The sequence below is a fragment of the Diceros bicornis genome, chromosome 7 (genome assembly GCF_020826845.1).
Source record: "Diceros bicornis minor isolate mBicDic1 chromosome 7, mDicBic1.mat.cur, whole genome shotgun sequence".
NCBI classification, from domain to species: Eukaryota; Metazoa; Chordata; class Mammalia; order Perissodactyla; family Rhinocerotidae; genus Diceros; species Diceros bicornis.
The window spans coordinates 75,545,635-75,561,293 of record NC_080746.1 but is presented as its reverse complement, the minus strand read 5'-3'; the positions used below and the strand labels follow the sequence as shown (position 1 = coordinate 75,561,293).

General features: G+C 45.4%; 1 protein-coding gene across 3 annotated transcripts in view; it reads left to right on the top strand.

The window, feature by feature from the left end:
- Positions 1 to 15,659, top strand: part of SERGEF (secretion regulating guanine nucleotide exchange factor) — a 205,914-nt gene that overhangs the window by 155,469 nt on the left and 34,786 nt on the right. Inside the window, exon 11 of one of the 3 annotated variants that reach the window (XM_058546084.1) lies at positions 12,448 to 12,635. The exons of the other annotated variants lie outside the window; for them this stretch is intronic. Coding sequence (XP_058402067.1) covers positions 12,448 to 12,572 — 125 coding nt within the window. The 3' untranslated portion in view covers positions 12,573 to 12,635. Of the gene's footprint in view, positions 1 to 12,447; positions 12,636 to 15,659 lie in introns of those variants that run through there. 3 annotated transcript variants of the gene reach the window in all.

Below are 15,659 nucleotides of genomic sequence, written 5' to 3'. Positions count from 1 at the left end.
GATCTTTCATGCTGTTGTGTTGTGTTTTATGAGGGACCACGTATGGAAGTGAGCTGGGACCCGGGTCTCCTGACTTCCAGCGTCACATGCTGCAGCATATTGTTAGGTGATGTTTAAGAGGAGTATGCAGTACTCATAGGGAAAAATAGGAGCCCCCTCTTTGTCTTGGGGAGCCTCAGAAACGTATTCATTTTGGCTTTCAATAAATATGTACTTATTTAGCACCTACTCTCAGCCAGACCTTGTGTTAGACACTGGATGTGGCAGTGAAGGAGACAGACAGGTCTGTCTGTCGTGGAGCTTTCAAGGAGTTCACATTCTAGTGTGAGAGGTAGATAATAAAAACATAAACAAGTAAATCAGTAAGATAATTTTGGATTTTAAGTGCCATGAAAGGAAAAAATCGGGCTGTGGGATGGAGAGTGACTGGGAGATGTTTTGTGCACTTTGGATAGCATCGTCAGGGAAGGACTCCTTGAGGAGGTGACATTTTGAGCTGAGACCTCAAATGAAAAGCTGAGCAAGAGTGTTCGAGGCTGAGGGAGCAGTGAGAGCAAAGACCTAGAGTGAAAAGGGCCTGGCCAGTCAAGGAGTAAAACGGAGATCTGGATGGTTGGGACACAGTGTGCCAGAGGGGAAAGGGATAAGGTTGAGAGAAGCATGAGGGGCCGGCCCGGTGGCGCAAGAGGTTAAGTGCGCACGCACTCCGCTGTGGTGGCCCGGGGTTCGCCGGTTCGGATCCCGGTGCGCACCGACGCACTGCTTGGCAGTCCATGCTGGGGTGGCGTCCCATATAAAGTGGAGGAAGATGGGCACGGATGTTAGCCCAGGGCCAGTCTTCCTCAGCAAAAAAAGAGGAGGATTGGCAGATGTTAGCACAGGGTTGATCTCCTCACAAAAAAAAAAAAAAGAGAGAAGCATGAGCTAGAGCATGTTGGGCCGAGGCCACAGAGTAGTTTGGATTTTTTTCTAGAATCAATAGGAAGCCATTGAAGGGCTTTAAGCAGGGGAGTGATGTGATCTTAAAGAAAACTGAGGCTGCTAAGTGGAGAATGGATTGTAAAATGTGAACAGGGAAGCAGAGATACCAGTTAGGAGGCTGTTATAATAACCCAGCAGAGTTGACAGCTGCCTGGACTGGGTTAGGACAGGGGAGACAGAAAGCAGATAAGTTTGAGATTATGCTGAAGTTAGGACAACAAGGCTTGATGAAGGATTATATGAAATAATCCATTCTGCTCAATCTACTCAGTATCCAATTAGTGTAGATCAAAGTGTGGATCAATTCCTAAACTGGGGTGGGGGAGAGAGGGAGAGGGAGGACATCTGGCAGTGGGTGGACTTGAGGGATGACAGACCTGACTGCCAGCACGTACCTCTGTAAGTTTGAGAGATCATAGATAGAGGCTTGTTCTTGCATCTCTGGAAGACAGCTTGGAGAAGTGAAAAGGGGAGAGATTTTCAAAGAATTCATTCATTCAGCAGTCCTACAGCAAGTACCTTGTCAGTGGCTGGTGTTTTGCTAGTGGTGAATAAGATAGGGCTCTGCTCTTTATGACCTCCCATCTCTTGGGGGAGGTAGAAATGGAAATAGATGAATCTCAGGGAATCAGTATAATGGCAAAAGGACGAATGAACAAGGGGATGTTGGAACCACCTAAAAGGAGAAGACTAACTTTTCATTGGGGAAGTAAGGGGAAGCTTCACAGAGAAACTGGGCATCAAAAGAGGGTAAAGAGAGAGAACATTCTAGAAAAAGGGAATAGCATTTGCAAAGGCCCAGAATCCTGAGAGAAAGGGATGTATTCAAGAAACAGGAAACACCTGTGTGGCTGGGGTATAGAGTGTGTGGTGGGGGAGGTCCAGGCCGGTGTGTGTAAGGTTGTTGACTTCACTCTGAAGGACCTTATGTGGCATGTTGAGAGTCCTAAAGGACTTAATCCTTTAGGCATCCGGGAACCAGTGGAGGTCTTAAAGCCAGGGTCTAGTTGATGGAAGGCAAATAGCTGCCTCATAGACTGCCAGTCAGTCAAATCCCCATTTCCTCCTGCGTCTGGATACAGCCTCAGAAACGTTCTCAACACGGCACTCCAGGCAGTCACTTCCAGTCAACCAGAGTTGGCAGAAGATGAGGCCTATTTTCCATTCCTGAAAGAAGATGAGTCTGTGGATGAATTTAAAGAGAGAAGTGTTCTAGCACCAAAAACTGTCTTCTACAATTATCTCATCAGCCACAAGTATAAATTGCCTACATTGTGTGAGACATGGAGGACAGTCAGAACCCAGTGTCCCTGCTGTTGCAGGGAGAGTGGCTGTTGGGCTGAAGGGAGAAGTAGCACTCTAGTCTGAAGGAACATATTTCTAAGTGTGGCCGTGGTTGTATTAATTGCAAGGGGGCAGTGCTGAGGCAGAAAGTACCAGGCTTTCAAGGGATTCTGGTCCACTAGCCCTGGAATGGATGCTCTTGACCCATAAGGAAGTACAGTGCTCTAGTAAATGCAAGGCCTCCTTGTCCAACTGACATTGGTCCGTTTCCCCAGGAAGGTCTTTCGAAGAGGCTATGTAGCTCCTTTGAAGAAGATGAAATGTCCTGGGCTGAGGCGCCAGGAGGTAACCATTAATCTGAGAACTCAATGATGGCTGTGATTGTCTTTCCCAGTTCCATATCCCTGGGCCCCAGCACAGGCCCTGGCACACGGTATGTGCTCAGTGATGTTTGTTCAGTAAATGAACTAGGAAAAGAAGAGAACCACCCAACCAAACATTCAACCTGGGGTCTAATCCCAGCTCTTGAATTTCAGTTCTGTTAGCTGTATAACAACCTGGTTGGTCTCTAAGGCCCTTGACACTCTGCTGTCCAAGGATTCTGGATGATGAATAGAATGGTTGAGAACAAGCCAAGTCATCACTCATATTTCTGTTATGCCTCAAATTTAATCAGAATAAAATACCAAAATCAAGCAGTACTTTACAACATCTCAGATATGCCTTCTAAAAACAGAACCTGCGTCTGTCTCTGAGTTGTGAAGGAAATATATTAGGTTATATTAAACAGCAAGATTGTCTTTTTTGTAGGAAATAAAATGAATTAAATCTTATCTTCCTGACTGAGGATTTTAATTGGGATTTGAGTCAATTTGATCTAAATTTGAGCATCCATCCAGAAAACATTTATTGACATCTGCTATGAGCAGGGCTTTGTGCTAGGCATGTGGGAGATAGGAAGATGAACAAGATACAGGATGAACAAGATCTTTCTAGGCAGGAACTGACGGTCTTCAGGGAGATAAAACATATACACACTTGACCCTGACCCCAGATGGAGAGAGAATAAGCTGGGACAGGCCAGATCCAGGGGCAGGGAATGTCAGAGGAAGAAACCCCTTCCAGTGCATCATACGAGCAGGAAGTCTGCCTCTTATCACACCGTGTGGGCTCAGAATTCACTGAGCCGCCGTGGCCAGGAGGATGTGCTCTGTGGCTGCCTGGAGCTCCTAGTCAGCCTGCAGCTACCAAGTTGAACACCTCAGCCCAAGCTGCTGTTGGCAGGGAAAAGCACCTCAGGCATTCAGCCACTGGCCTTTGTGAGCAGTGGGCACAGCTCAGTGGCCCCTTTTTATGGCCCACATCCTTGGGGTTGATTTCAAGAAAAAGTTGTTCACTGCAACAGGAATTTGTATTCTGTCTTTTGTAGGACTGGAAACTGTTTGCCTGTGTGGCCCTCTCTGCCTTGGCAGCCACTCAAATTCAGGATCTGACTAAAATGGGAGCTTCTGCTTTCTGACGTTTATCCAACAATTATTCATCAAACCCTTCATTGTGCAGGGCCCTGTGCTAAGTGGGTAGGAGACTCCCCCAGGCCCTGCCCTCAAGACAAAAGGAGTATGAGCTAGACTCAGGCAGAACTGTTAATACGACTTGTGAGAGAGGGGCAGATGAAATACTACCAGGCAGAGGAGAAGGAGTTTGCTTTTAGGCTAGGGACATAAAGGGAAATCCTAAAAGAGATCCAAGTGATTTGGACCTCAAAAAATGTAGGGATCATACACGTTGAAATAGGTGTAATAGGTTTTCTAAAATAAAATAATGACAAAAGCATTGAGGAAGCAGAAAGCTCTAGGCATATTTAGGGAACTGGGAATACTTCAGTTTGAGTGTTACAAAGGGAACGTAAAGGGGAATAATGCTTAAAAAAAGTTGGGGCCTCTCTTTGTTCGGGTTACTATAAGAAGATACTGTAGATTGGATGACTTAAACAACAGACATTTGTCTCTCATGGTACTGGAGGCTGGAAGTTCGAGATCAGGGTGCCAGTGTGGTGGGGTTCTTGGTGAGAACCCTCTGTCTGGTTCATACATGGCGGTCTTCTTGCTGTGTCCTCTGATGGTGGGGAGCAGAGAAAGAGGAAGCAAGCTCTCTTTCATGTCTCTTTTTATCAGGGCGCTAATCCCATTCATGAGGGCTCTATCCTCATCACCTGATCACCTCCCAAAGGCCCCATCTCCACATTCTATCACATTGGGGATTAGAGTTTCAACCTATGGATTATGGGGACCACAAACATTCAGTCCATAGTAGGGCCAGATCTCAGAGGGCCTCCTTAGATGTTCCAGGGTAAGACAACTATATATTTAATTCTATAGGCAATAAGATGGCACTAATAGTTTTTACGCAGGAATGTGCATAAAATCCTAGGGTTGGAAAGGACTTTGGAGATGATCCAGTCTAGCCCTCCGTCTCACACATAAAGACTGAATCCCAAAAGGGGAAGTTACCCGAGGTCAGACAGTATTAATGATGGAGCTGGAGGTAGGGCTAGAACGAGAACCAGATCTTCTGGCTTCAAATACGGTGGTCTTCTATACTCTGTGATGAGATCTGTGCTCTGGGAAGATTAATGAGTCTTTCTAGTGGAGGCAGATGGAGGGAGAAAGCGAGGCGCGAGTCAGGGAGAGCCTCGGGAGGCTTTTACATGCAGTTAGGTGAAAGGTAACACGTGAGGTCTTTAATCAGGGCCCTGGCAGTGGGCTGACGCGGAGGGGGCTGAGGGGAGAGACAATCCAGAGGTCCAGTCAGCGTGGCGTGGATGTGGAAGGCAGATGAAAGGAAGAAGTCTACTTGTACTTTCTTCGGTTGCTATTCTTTACTGAATTGTCCCATTGGGTTTTGTTTGCTAAACTACCTCCAATATATGTCGATAAATATATTGATGAATATATCAAACACATTCAACATTTCCTAAGTTGAGCCTCTCTGTAATTTTTTTTTTTTTTTTTTTTTTTTTTGGTCTCTCTTGCCTAGAGGGCCTGGCCTTCCAGGTCTTAAGTCCTCAGAAGTGTGATCCCCTTACTAGCCACCACTCTGGCTTCACGGTTTTATGCATGGGATGTTGGAACTGCCATCCTATCTAAGTGTCTCTGGTTTTAGGTTTCCTGCCAGGCCCTGTGGAGGTGCAGTCCGTGTAACTTGCCTCCCATCCCACGACTCTAGGTATGGAGCCAAAGCCCCGAGATGACCTCCCACCCATACTGAGCTCCAGAATAGGCCAGACACCTGGCCTGAGGAAGGCACTGGGCTGAGCTCTCATCGTCTGGGGGCCTTGCCCCAGGTCTGTAGACAACCAGCCTCAGAACCTGGGGAGCACTGAAATGCAGATTCCTGGGCTCCATCTCGTACCTACTGAATGAGAGTCTCTCAGGGTAGGGGCCCGAATCTGTATTTTTGAGAAGTGCCCCAAGTGACTCTTATGTACCTAAAGTTTGAGACTCTGTCTTAGATCACTTCATTTTTTTTCTGGGCCCCAGTTTCCTTGTTCAAAAATGGGGAAATTATGTGTTCAATTTACTGTGAAAATAGAAAAGCACTTGGAAAAACAATAAAAGTATAATAATTATTATATATATTATTAAGTTTACAATCTTAGGATCAAGAAAGTTTGGAACATTTCTCAGACTGAAATACACTGGAAACTAGTAAAAGGTCTGAGTGCTCACACTTGGGGCGTGTATGTTTACCAAGCGAGTAATTATATGAATGAATACCTCCAGGAAGGATAACCCCTGAAGCAAGGCCATTAAGCTTTCTCTTCAATATTCTCCAGCTCATGCATTCATTCAGCGTCATTCACTGAGTGCCTAATATGTGCCAGGGCACGGTGCCAGGCTGAGAATGTGGAGATTAGTAAGACATGGTCCCTGACCTCAAGGGACTGGAGATCAATATGGAAATGAGTGTTCAATACAATATGAAAAGCACCGGCTCCAGGGCGAGCGGAGGGGTAGGTATTAGTGCTTTGGCAACAAGAGCAGGAACCGGCTGTCAGGGAAGATGTCACCAAGGAGGTGACCCTGGAGCTGCATCTGAACACTGGTGTGGTTGTTCTGAGAAGGAAAGCCCCTTTCACAGGCCTTGTCTCTGGCTTCCTTCTTTCATTCCATCAAATTCTCTCCTCGATTTCCTCCCCTCCTTCTCCATCAAACCAATCTCAGGCACGCAGTGTTTTTGGCCTTTCTCTTCTTCACCCACCAAAACCTACTTTCACTCTAAGTCGGTACTTAGGTCTAGTCATAAACACTTGGGTTCAAAACAATGCTTTTGGTGGGGGAGGGGTTGTAGTTTACATCGTTACCCTGAAAAGTTTTCATCTGAAGTGATTTTAAGCTCTATTGGAGATGTGTGTTCGCCTTTTCCATCAACCAGTTGATAGGAGAGGTGTTGTGCTCTGTTTTTGTGTTTCGGGGGAAGAAGATTGGTGACCAGTGGTTTTCCCCAGCCCTAGTTATTTTACTAGGTAAATAATCACTATTTTGCTTACCGATCAAGACTCAAGATAATGCATAGTGTAAGCTAAGCTGTAGAATGGGCTTCCTGTGTTTTAAGGTAGAACAACAGTGGTTAATGAGTCAGACCTGAAGCTGACATAGCCTGTCACAGTTTACAGAGTGCCCTGACAGTACATGTCCTTTCTACTCAAAAGGTGATCCACAAACCAGCATCCTTGGCGTTGGCCTGTGCTAATTAGAAATTAGAACCTCAGGCTGTACCAGAGACCTGCTGAATCAGAATCTGTATTTTAACAAGATTCCCTGGCAATTCACATGCACAGTAAGGTTTGAAAGAGACTACGAAGTTAGTGATTTATCCTCATTTATTGATTGGACACTACAGTCCAGAGAGATTAAGGAATTTACCCAAGATCACGTAACAAGTAGCAGACCCAGGATTCAAGCCCTGGTCTATCCAATTCTGAGTTCAGTGCTGTGTCCACTGTACAATTGGGCTTCTTTAATTAAAGACCGTATTAATTAAAGAACACCTCTTCAGTGGTTCATGGTCACTGAAGAGAGGAAAAGATGACACTTTTTCAAGATACAAATGTATCTTCTTGAGAGCTGCGGGAGACAAGGCGAGTCAGAGGGGAGCTCACATACCGAGCTCTGACTCTATGCAAGGCCCGTGGACAGCACTGCATGACAGGTAGCCTTGTCTCCATTTCACAGCTAATAAGAACGCTCAGCGTTTCACTGAGTGTAACCACCCTGTAGGGACTCATAGGGAGGCAGGAGTTGCCGGTGGTATTTAAAGGCCTGATACTAGGACTTCCTGGGTCAGAGGTCAAGGAATCAGAAATGTTGTGAAAGTTTTTTTCATCCTAGAGGTAAGATCCTCTTTCTGTATGAGGCCAGCTTCTTCCAAGGCAAATCAGATTCAGTGGCTGCCCACTCCTTCCAAAGTCAGGAATTCAGGCTTCGGTCACTTGGAGCTCCTCTTGATTTATGAACAACTCTTTCTCATAGAGTAAAAGCGGTGTTCCCAAAGAGGAAAAAATAGCTTAAAGGAAGGCCTTGAAGAATCAAGATGACAAAATGTATTATTTATAAGGACCTAAAAAAAGTGCCGGATCCTCCACTCAGAGTGAGCAGGCGACAGCCAAGTGCTGTGTGGAGTGGAGCCCAGCCGACTCCAGCAGGTCCACGTGGCAGGGCCAGTCAGCCACAGCTCCACACAGTCTTCCAAGGATCCTTCTCGGGAAGTGGCTCCTGCTGCCAAGACAGGGCAGCCAGTGTAGCTCATGCAAATGGGTCCTAGCTTACGAGTAGGTACAATAGGTTCAGCAAAACGGGGAAATTCCTTTTTTTTTTTTTTGGTGAGGAAGATTGGCCCTGAGCTAACATCTGTTGCCAATCCTCCTCTTTTTTTTTTTTGGCTTGAGGAAGATTTTCCCTGAGCTAATATCCGTGCCAGTCTTCATCTATTTTGTATATGGGATGCTGCCACAGCATGGCTTGATGAGCAATGCATAGGTCCATGCCCGGGATCCGAACCTGAGAACACTGGACCACCGAAGCGAGCATGCCAACTTAACCACTAAGCCACTGGGCTGGCCCTAAACGGGGAAATTCTTGAAGGAGAATGGGGGAAATGCAGTGAGAGTCTGTGGATTGGTGGGGAGACTCACACACATGCACGTGTGCACACACACACACACCGTTGTAAGATTATATCGAGTTCCTGACTTAATTACTCACAGATACAGGTACTTATTGGGAGTGAAGCGGCCATGTAGGACGGGAATAGATATAAGTTATCTCAAGCTAGCCTTCACTGGCCCCTGCTTCCGTACTGGAGCATGCAGCTGCTCGTGGCACTGTCCATGCAGAGTGGAAACAGCATCTAGGAAACGGCCACTTCTTGTTGCGTCACAGGTCTTTTCTTACTCAGTGAAGTCTTGGCCCTTCATTCTTGAAGAACTTACAACAATTTTTGTGTTTACTTTTAAGAGAATGTTTACAAACATCTCTCCTACTAAAAGCTGTCCTGCATTTTGAAGCAAACTCAGTGTCAGCAGATCTGTTTTGTCCAGTGGGGAAGAAGCAGAGTCGGTGTCCAGGGTTCTCTGATCAACAGCAGCATTTACAAAAGACCCATTTCCCTGTCACCCATTCCTTCAGTTTGCCGTAATACCTCTGTTACCTGGGTGTTTGTGATATTGACTTAGACCTGAGGACCACTTCCCAATCCCCTTGTCCGTAGAGGGCAAGACTCAGTGACAGGAAGGGAGGTCACTGAAAAATAGAAGGTGATGCCAAGGGACTTCTGAGGACACCTAAGACAGTCATGAGATTGTGGTCCAGCTTCAGAGTGATTACAAGTCTGCTCTTACCAACGGAACAGTAGGCTGGGATTTGAACAGAGGCTGGAGCCTTCAGAACCCTCTCACTTGTCCCTAATCCTTCTTCTGCTTTGTCTTCTTCCTTCCTCTCTTCAGAATTTCTCTCCTGGGATGTGGCGACTACACTGTGGGGGAGAAGCGCTTTCAGTAGCTCTTGCTGTATTCAGGGCTTGCTGTGTGTGCGCTGTTGGCTGACGGCCTCCTCCCCCGCCCTGGGGGCTGGTTGTGGCCATGGGCCCTGACGCAGTCCCCTAGCGGCATCAACCTGGTATTGGCTCTGGTTCTAATCTCAAGGGTCTTCCAGTTTCCTCTTATCAGATTGGTTGCCCCTGGAGTGCAGGGCACCTATTCAATAGGCTCGGGTTTACGTACATGCCCTGGCAGTGCAGTGGAGCCTTCAAGAAGATGAATGTCTGACCTTCCTACCCCTCACACCCCAATTCAGAATAATAAAATCTTAAGATTAAAAGAAATCTTTAGCATTTTTTCAACAATCCAAAGAGGCTTATGCACCCCTATGTTCATTGCAGCATTATTCACCATAGCCAAGAAGTGGAAGCAACCTAAGTGTCCCTCGACTGACGATTGGATTAAGAAAATGTGGTGTATATATACAATGGAATACTGCTCAGCCATAAAAAAAGACAAAATCGTCCCATTTGCAACAACATGGATGGGCCTGGAGCGTATTATGTTAAGTGAAATAAGCCAGAAAGAGAAAGACAAACACTGTATGATCTCACTCATATGTGGAATATAAACCAACACATGGACAGAGAAAACTGGACTGTGGTTACCCGGGAAGTGGGGGTGGGGGGTGGGCACAAGGGGTGAAGGGAGTCATATATGGGGTGATGGACAAACAAAAATGTACAACCCAAAATTTCACAATGTTAGAAACCATTAAAATATCAATTAAAAAAAAAACAAAAGAAATCTTTAGCATTTTTAATCCAGGCATCTACTCAATTTTTGAATGAGAAGCAACACGGTATAGAAGGACATGGTATATTGAACTGGTTGGGTTCGAGTCCCATCTCCCCCATTTTCTAGCTGTGTGGTCCTGGGCTGTTCACCTGATCCCTCTAAGGAAGAAATGCCTTACAGAGCCATGCTGGAGAATAAAGATAAAGTGCCTTTGTAGACGATGTGCTTGATAAGTAGTTGGTAATATTATTATCCCAAAAACCAGAGGCTTTCAAGCTTTTGCCTGCAGAACACCTGAAAGAATTATATGTGGTCTTTAGGCCCCTCACCACCCTGGTTACTTTATTTTATTATTATTATTATTATTATTATTATTATTACTGGTTTTACTGTGGCAAAATATACATAACAAAACTTACCATTTTAAATGTATGGTTCAGTGGCATTCAGTCCGTTCACATTGTTGTGCAACCATCACCACCATCCATCTCCAGAACTTTTTCATCTTCCCATACTGGAACTCTGTCCCCATTAAACACTACCTCCCCCTTTCCCCCTCCTCCCAGCCTGATCACTCTCTTTTGAATAGCATGCTCCAAGTTCTTCAGTGTCTTTCTTCCCACCACAAATGGAGGTTGGAAAGGCCCTCTTGGTAGGATTTTCTTCGAGTTCTGCAAACTCCCACTGGGGAGCCCGAAAGTTAGAGGCTATGTCAGTTGCAGCAAACTTGGGAGATTGCAGATAGTTACAAAATGGATGTCAATACAGCTGCTTTGCATGGGCTGGATCTTCAAAGAGCCTTCCAAGGGCTGGTACATTCCTTCCAAAAATATACAAGGATGTGGCTTGGCATAGCTTGGGGGAAAACCAACAGTTTTGGAATTCTTTAGTAGCGTCTACCTCATGGTGAAGATTAAATGAGCTAATTCATGTCAAGTGTGTAACACAGTGCCTGGCACAGATAAGGCCTTGATATGTAGGCTGCTGTTACTATTTTTGCACTGTGGCAGAGATATTATGTATAATGTTCTGGTATTTAATCCCCGCAATAGGTAGATACCCTCTTCTTTGTCCATGAGGAAACTAAGGCTCTGGGTTGTTAACAACCCCCAAATTACCAAGCTAATAAGTAGCAGAGGAGCAGAGCTGGGATTCAAACCCATACTCCTTTTCTCTCATACGATGCCACCTGTTGTGATATCCCAAGAAAAGAACTCTGTGGGTGAGTCATGTTGACTTCATTCCTGGTATTTCATCTTTCCATGTACCCTGGCCTTTCTCTGGGGTTCTATCTTCTTGCTATTTCTTCTTCTTAAAATCATGCACTTGATGTCCACGCTTCAGAGCTTTCTGGATTTACCAGTCCCCATTCTCTGCACCATCTTGAAGTGATCACTCGTGGTCTTCAATAAGCTCTCTGCTCTAGGATAGGAAACTAAAACCATGTTTGCAAACCATGGAACTCTCTGGCTTTATTGGATGAGCATCTAAGAGCTAATGAATTGTGCATGAAATTTAGAGCAGTCATTGGGGTTTTGGTCAGAAAATGGTGCTTTCCAGGACATTCAAGTCACCCAGAAGCACGGAGTGGAGTTTGTTCAGAAAAAAAGACTGCTTACTTTTGTCTTCCTTGAGTGACTAGGATTCAGTCTCCTTTCAGAAAACAAGACCAAATCGCTCTGTTTTGCTTATTGTCATGGCTCCTCGGAAGCTCAAAGGCAATTTGAATGCTCAGTCACACACAGCATGTATATAAATTCCCAGGGCTGGCGTGTTTGGATACTCCTCCTTTTCATGGTTTTGACTTTCCGTTTCTATTTTACCTGGTATGTTGTAGGAATGCCCTTTGGAAAGAGACGAGCTTAGAGTAAGTAAATCAGTAAAGACAGTAAGTGCCTAGCGGTCAGGGACCGTGGTCGTTTATCATAGTGTCCCAGCACATAGCCCAGTATCGGGCGCTCGTTGAATGAATGAATGAAAGATAATGAATCAGTATTCAAATTGACTTAAAGGGCGGCATCTTTGGTACTTTCCTTTGGACTTTCAACTCCCAAAGTCATCAAGGTGGAAGCTTTTGAAGATGTTGCTTAGACTTTGGAAGTCTGTCAGTAAGGAATTATGTGCACCTGCTGGTAACAGTTACCAGAAGTAATAATGGCTTAAACAAAAGAGAGGTCAGTTTTCTTTCACTGTTATGGACTGAGTTTTGTCTGCCTAAAATTCATGGATTGAAGCCCTTACCACCAATATGACTGTATTTGGAGGTAGGGCCTATAAGGAGATAATAAAGGTTAAGTGAAGTCATAAGGATGGAGTCTTAGTCTGATAGGACTGGGATGTCCTTACAGAAGAGGAAGAGACGCCAGAGCTCGCTCTCCCTTCATGTGGGCACAGAGGAAAGGCCATCTTCAAGCCAGGAAGAGAGGCTTCACCAGAAACCAACCCTGATGGCATCTTGATCTTGGACTTCTAGCCTCCAGAACTGTGAGGAAATAAATTTCTGTGCTTTAAGCCACCCAGTCTGTGATATTTTGTTATTACAGCCTGAGGAGACTAAAACATTCACACATGAGGAGTCTGGTAATATGCAGCCCAGGGCTGGTATAGTAGCTCTATGGATAGCAAGGACCCCAGATATTTCCATCTCTCCATTTCACTATCCTTGGTATAGGCTTTCATCTTCAAGGTTTTCTCATGGTCCAAGATGGCTGCTCGAGTTGAGCTGTCACATCCATATTCAGGCAGGAAGCAGGTAGATGGGAGAAAGGACAAAAAGAGGCCCTATTGAGGCACTTTCCCTGAAGTGGTACCCAGCAATGTCCACTTAGAACTCACTGGCCAGAACTTAGTTACATAGTCACACTTAACCATAATGAAGGCTGGGAAATTAGTCTTTTAGCTGGATAAGTGGCTGCCCTGAATAAACTTTGGAGAGAATGGATCTTGAGTAGATAATCAGTAGTCTATGCCTCAAGAAGCATGAGCACTTTGGGGAGTGAAGAAGCTGAAAGTGAGCTTCTTACTCACAAGAGCAGTCCCACTTCTCAGAGCCTGTGAGTCACCACTGGTACCCTGAGCAAGACATAGAGGAGATGGCTCTCGTTGTCTGCAGAATAGTCCAAGCCTCCTGCTTGGCTGGAGGGCACTGCTCAGTTTACTCCTAACCACCCTCCCAGCCTTCTCTTCCCCTGTTCCCTGCTACCTTGCCTGCAGCCCTATTCGCTGAATAGGCTTGCACTCACCTGCCTTCTAGTTCCCTCTCCCTGGAAGTATACCCTTTGCCCTTTGACACCTTAATTTCCTACCCATCCTTCCAGGCCCACCCAGACTCTTCCTCGGGCAGCACCTGAGATGATATAGAATGGTCTCAATCCTGTGTTCCTGTGCACTTTGCTTACGTGTGTACTTTAGTACTCATCATGAGCTGCTTGCTGTTGCAAGTTATGTAGGATATTGTCTCTCCTTTTGTGTGTTTGAAAATTTCTGTAATAAAAGGTTTTTAATATGTCCCTGCTTTTCTCCTCAAGGGCATGGATGACATCATCTTGTACCTGTACTACCAGGATGTCACAGGTATTTACTGGGCATCTACTAAGTGTCAGGCTTGACCCTCAGGATACAGCAATGAACAAAACTGTGCTGGTTCCTGACCTCGTGGTGCCTGCTCACCTGCAGGGAGGGGAAGCAGCAAGCGTCAGGCAGTACATTCATAAAGACATAATTGCAAATTGTGAGAAATAGTGTCAAGGGAAAAACAGGATGCAATGAGAGAGAAAAATGAGGAGGGCATATTTTAGATGATTTGATGAGGTAGACCAGGATTTAAATCCCTGCTCTCCCATACGGAAGAATTCCAGGTAATTTACATAGATACTCTCCCCTTAAGGAGCTGGAACTGAACTTCCCATTTCCTGAGTGTAGGCTCTGCTTAGTGACTTGCTTCCAAAGAGTAGAGCATGGAAGTGGGGTGGGGAAGGGAGAAAAACTTTACAGTGAAGAAACCTGGCAAACACGACCTTGGCCAGGTGAGCAAGGTTAACATCATCGGTGATAAATCGTGTTAATGTTAAGTATGTACCTTTGATATGATGTCATGAGCGGGACACTTCACGTCTGTGGTCTTCGTCCCCCAAACCCATAATCCTAGTCTAAATGAGTAAAACATCAGAAAAACCCAAATTGAGGGACATCCTACAAAATACCTGACTAGTACTCTTCAAAACTGTCAGGGTCATCAAAAACAAGGAAAGTTGGAGGAACTGTAACAGACCAGAGGTGCCCAAGGAGACAGGACAACTAAATGTAAGGTGATATCCTGGAGGGCTCCTGGAGCAGAAAAAGGACATTAGGGCAAAACTCATGAAATCTAAACAGAGTGTAGCATGTAGTTAATAGTAATGTCCCAGTGCTGGCCCCTTAGTTGTGACGGGTATACCATAGTAATGTAGGATGTTACCAATAGGGGAAACTAGAGGAGGGGTATTTAGGAACTATACTACCTTTTCAACTTTTCTGTAAATCTAACACTGTTCTAAAATTAAAAGTTTATTAAAATAAATTCCTGCTCACTGATTGTCTGACTTGGGCAAGTCACTTCCCCCTCTGGGCTCCGTTCTTTAGCTGTACGAGGGGGTGACAACACCTTCACTGCAGGATTGAGAAGCCGCTGCAGTGAGACGGCGTGTGACAGCTTTGGAAACAGTGTTCCCACGTTGTTGCTTAGCATGTGGATTCCCTGCCTGCCTCTGCAGTTCCGCACTGGGAGGCCCTCCAGAGGTTGCCCCAGAGGCTGCTGTGCTGTGGCCTCCAGCAGGGCCCGGCCGCCGCCCCACTGGAGCTCCCTTATAGGCAGAATTCTGTGCAGGAAACTTCTCCCTCAGCTCTCTTGACAGCTTGCTCTGAGGGACTTAGATTGCATTTTTATTTTCAAATTGCACTTGATTTTTTCCCCTTGAATTTAGTTTTTCTCTTCAGGAATCAGCATATGACTCAAACTGCCAGTTCTAAATTTAGTATAGCCTGTGATACGGAGAATGCTTTTAGTGCTGCCTGGGATATGTATTTGGAAATAATGGTTTTATTCATCCACATCCAGTAATTCTGCCTGCCTGCTGGGTTCTTTCAGGAAAGAGTTTGTCATCTCCTTTCCTCCTAATGATGAAATGTTGCCTGCTCGGGTCCCAGAGGCCCAGCCTGAGCCAGATGCTGGTGACTTGAGTCTCTGTTTAATTAAACACTGTCATCCCCAGGATTCTCAGTCGTGGGTTCTCTCCAAGGCTTCTGTTTAGAGGGAGTTTGGAGTCAGGTCTGGAAAGAGCGTATGGACTCTTTGGAGCCTGTAAACTTATCTCTGGGCTCCCAGATGATAAGATTTGCCCCTTTTTCAGAGAGTTGCCCCTTCAGTACTGGAATACCAGTAGTCTCCCCTTATCTGTGGGGCATATGTTCCAAGCACCCCAGTGGATGCCCAAAACCACGAATAGTACTGAACCCTATATGTACTGAGTTTTTTCCTAAACATACATACCTAGGATAGAGTTTAATTAATAAATTAGGCATG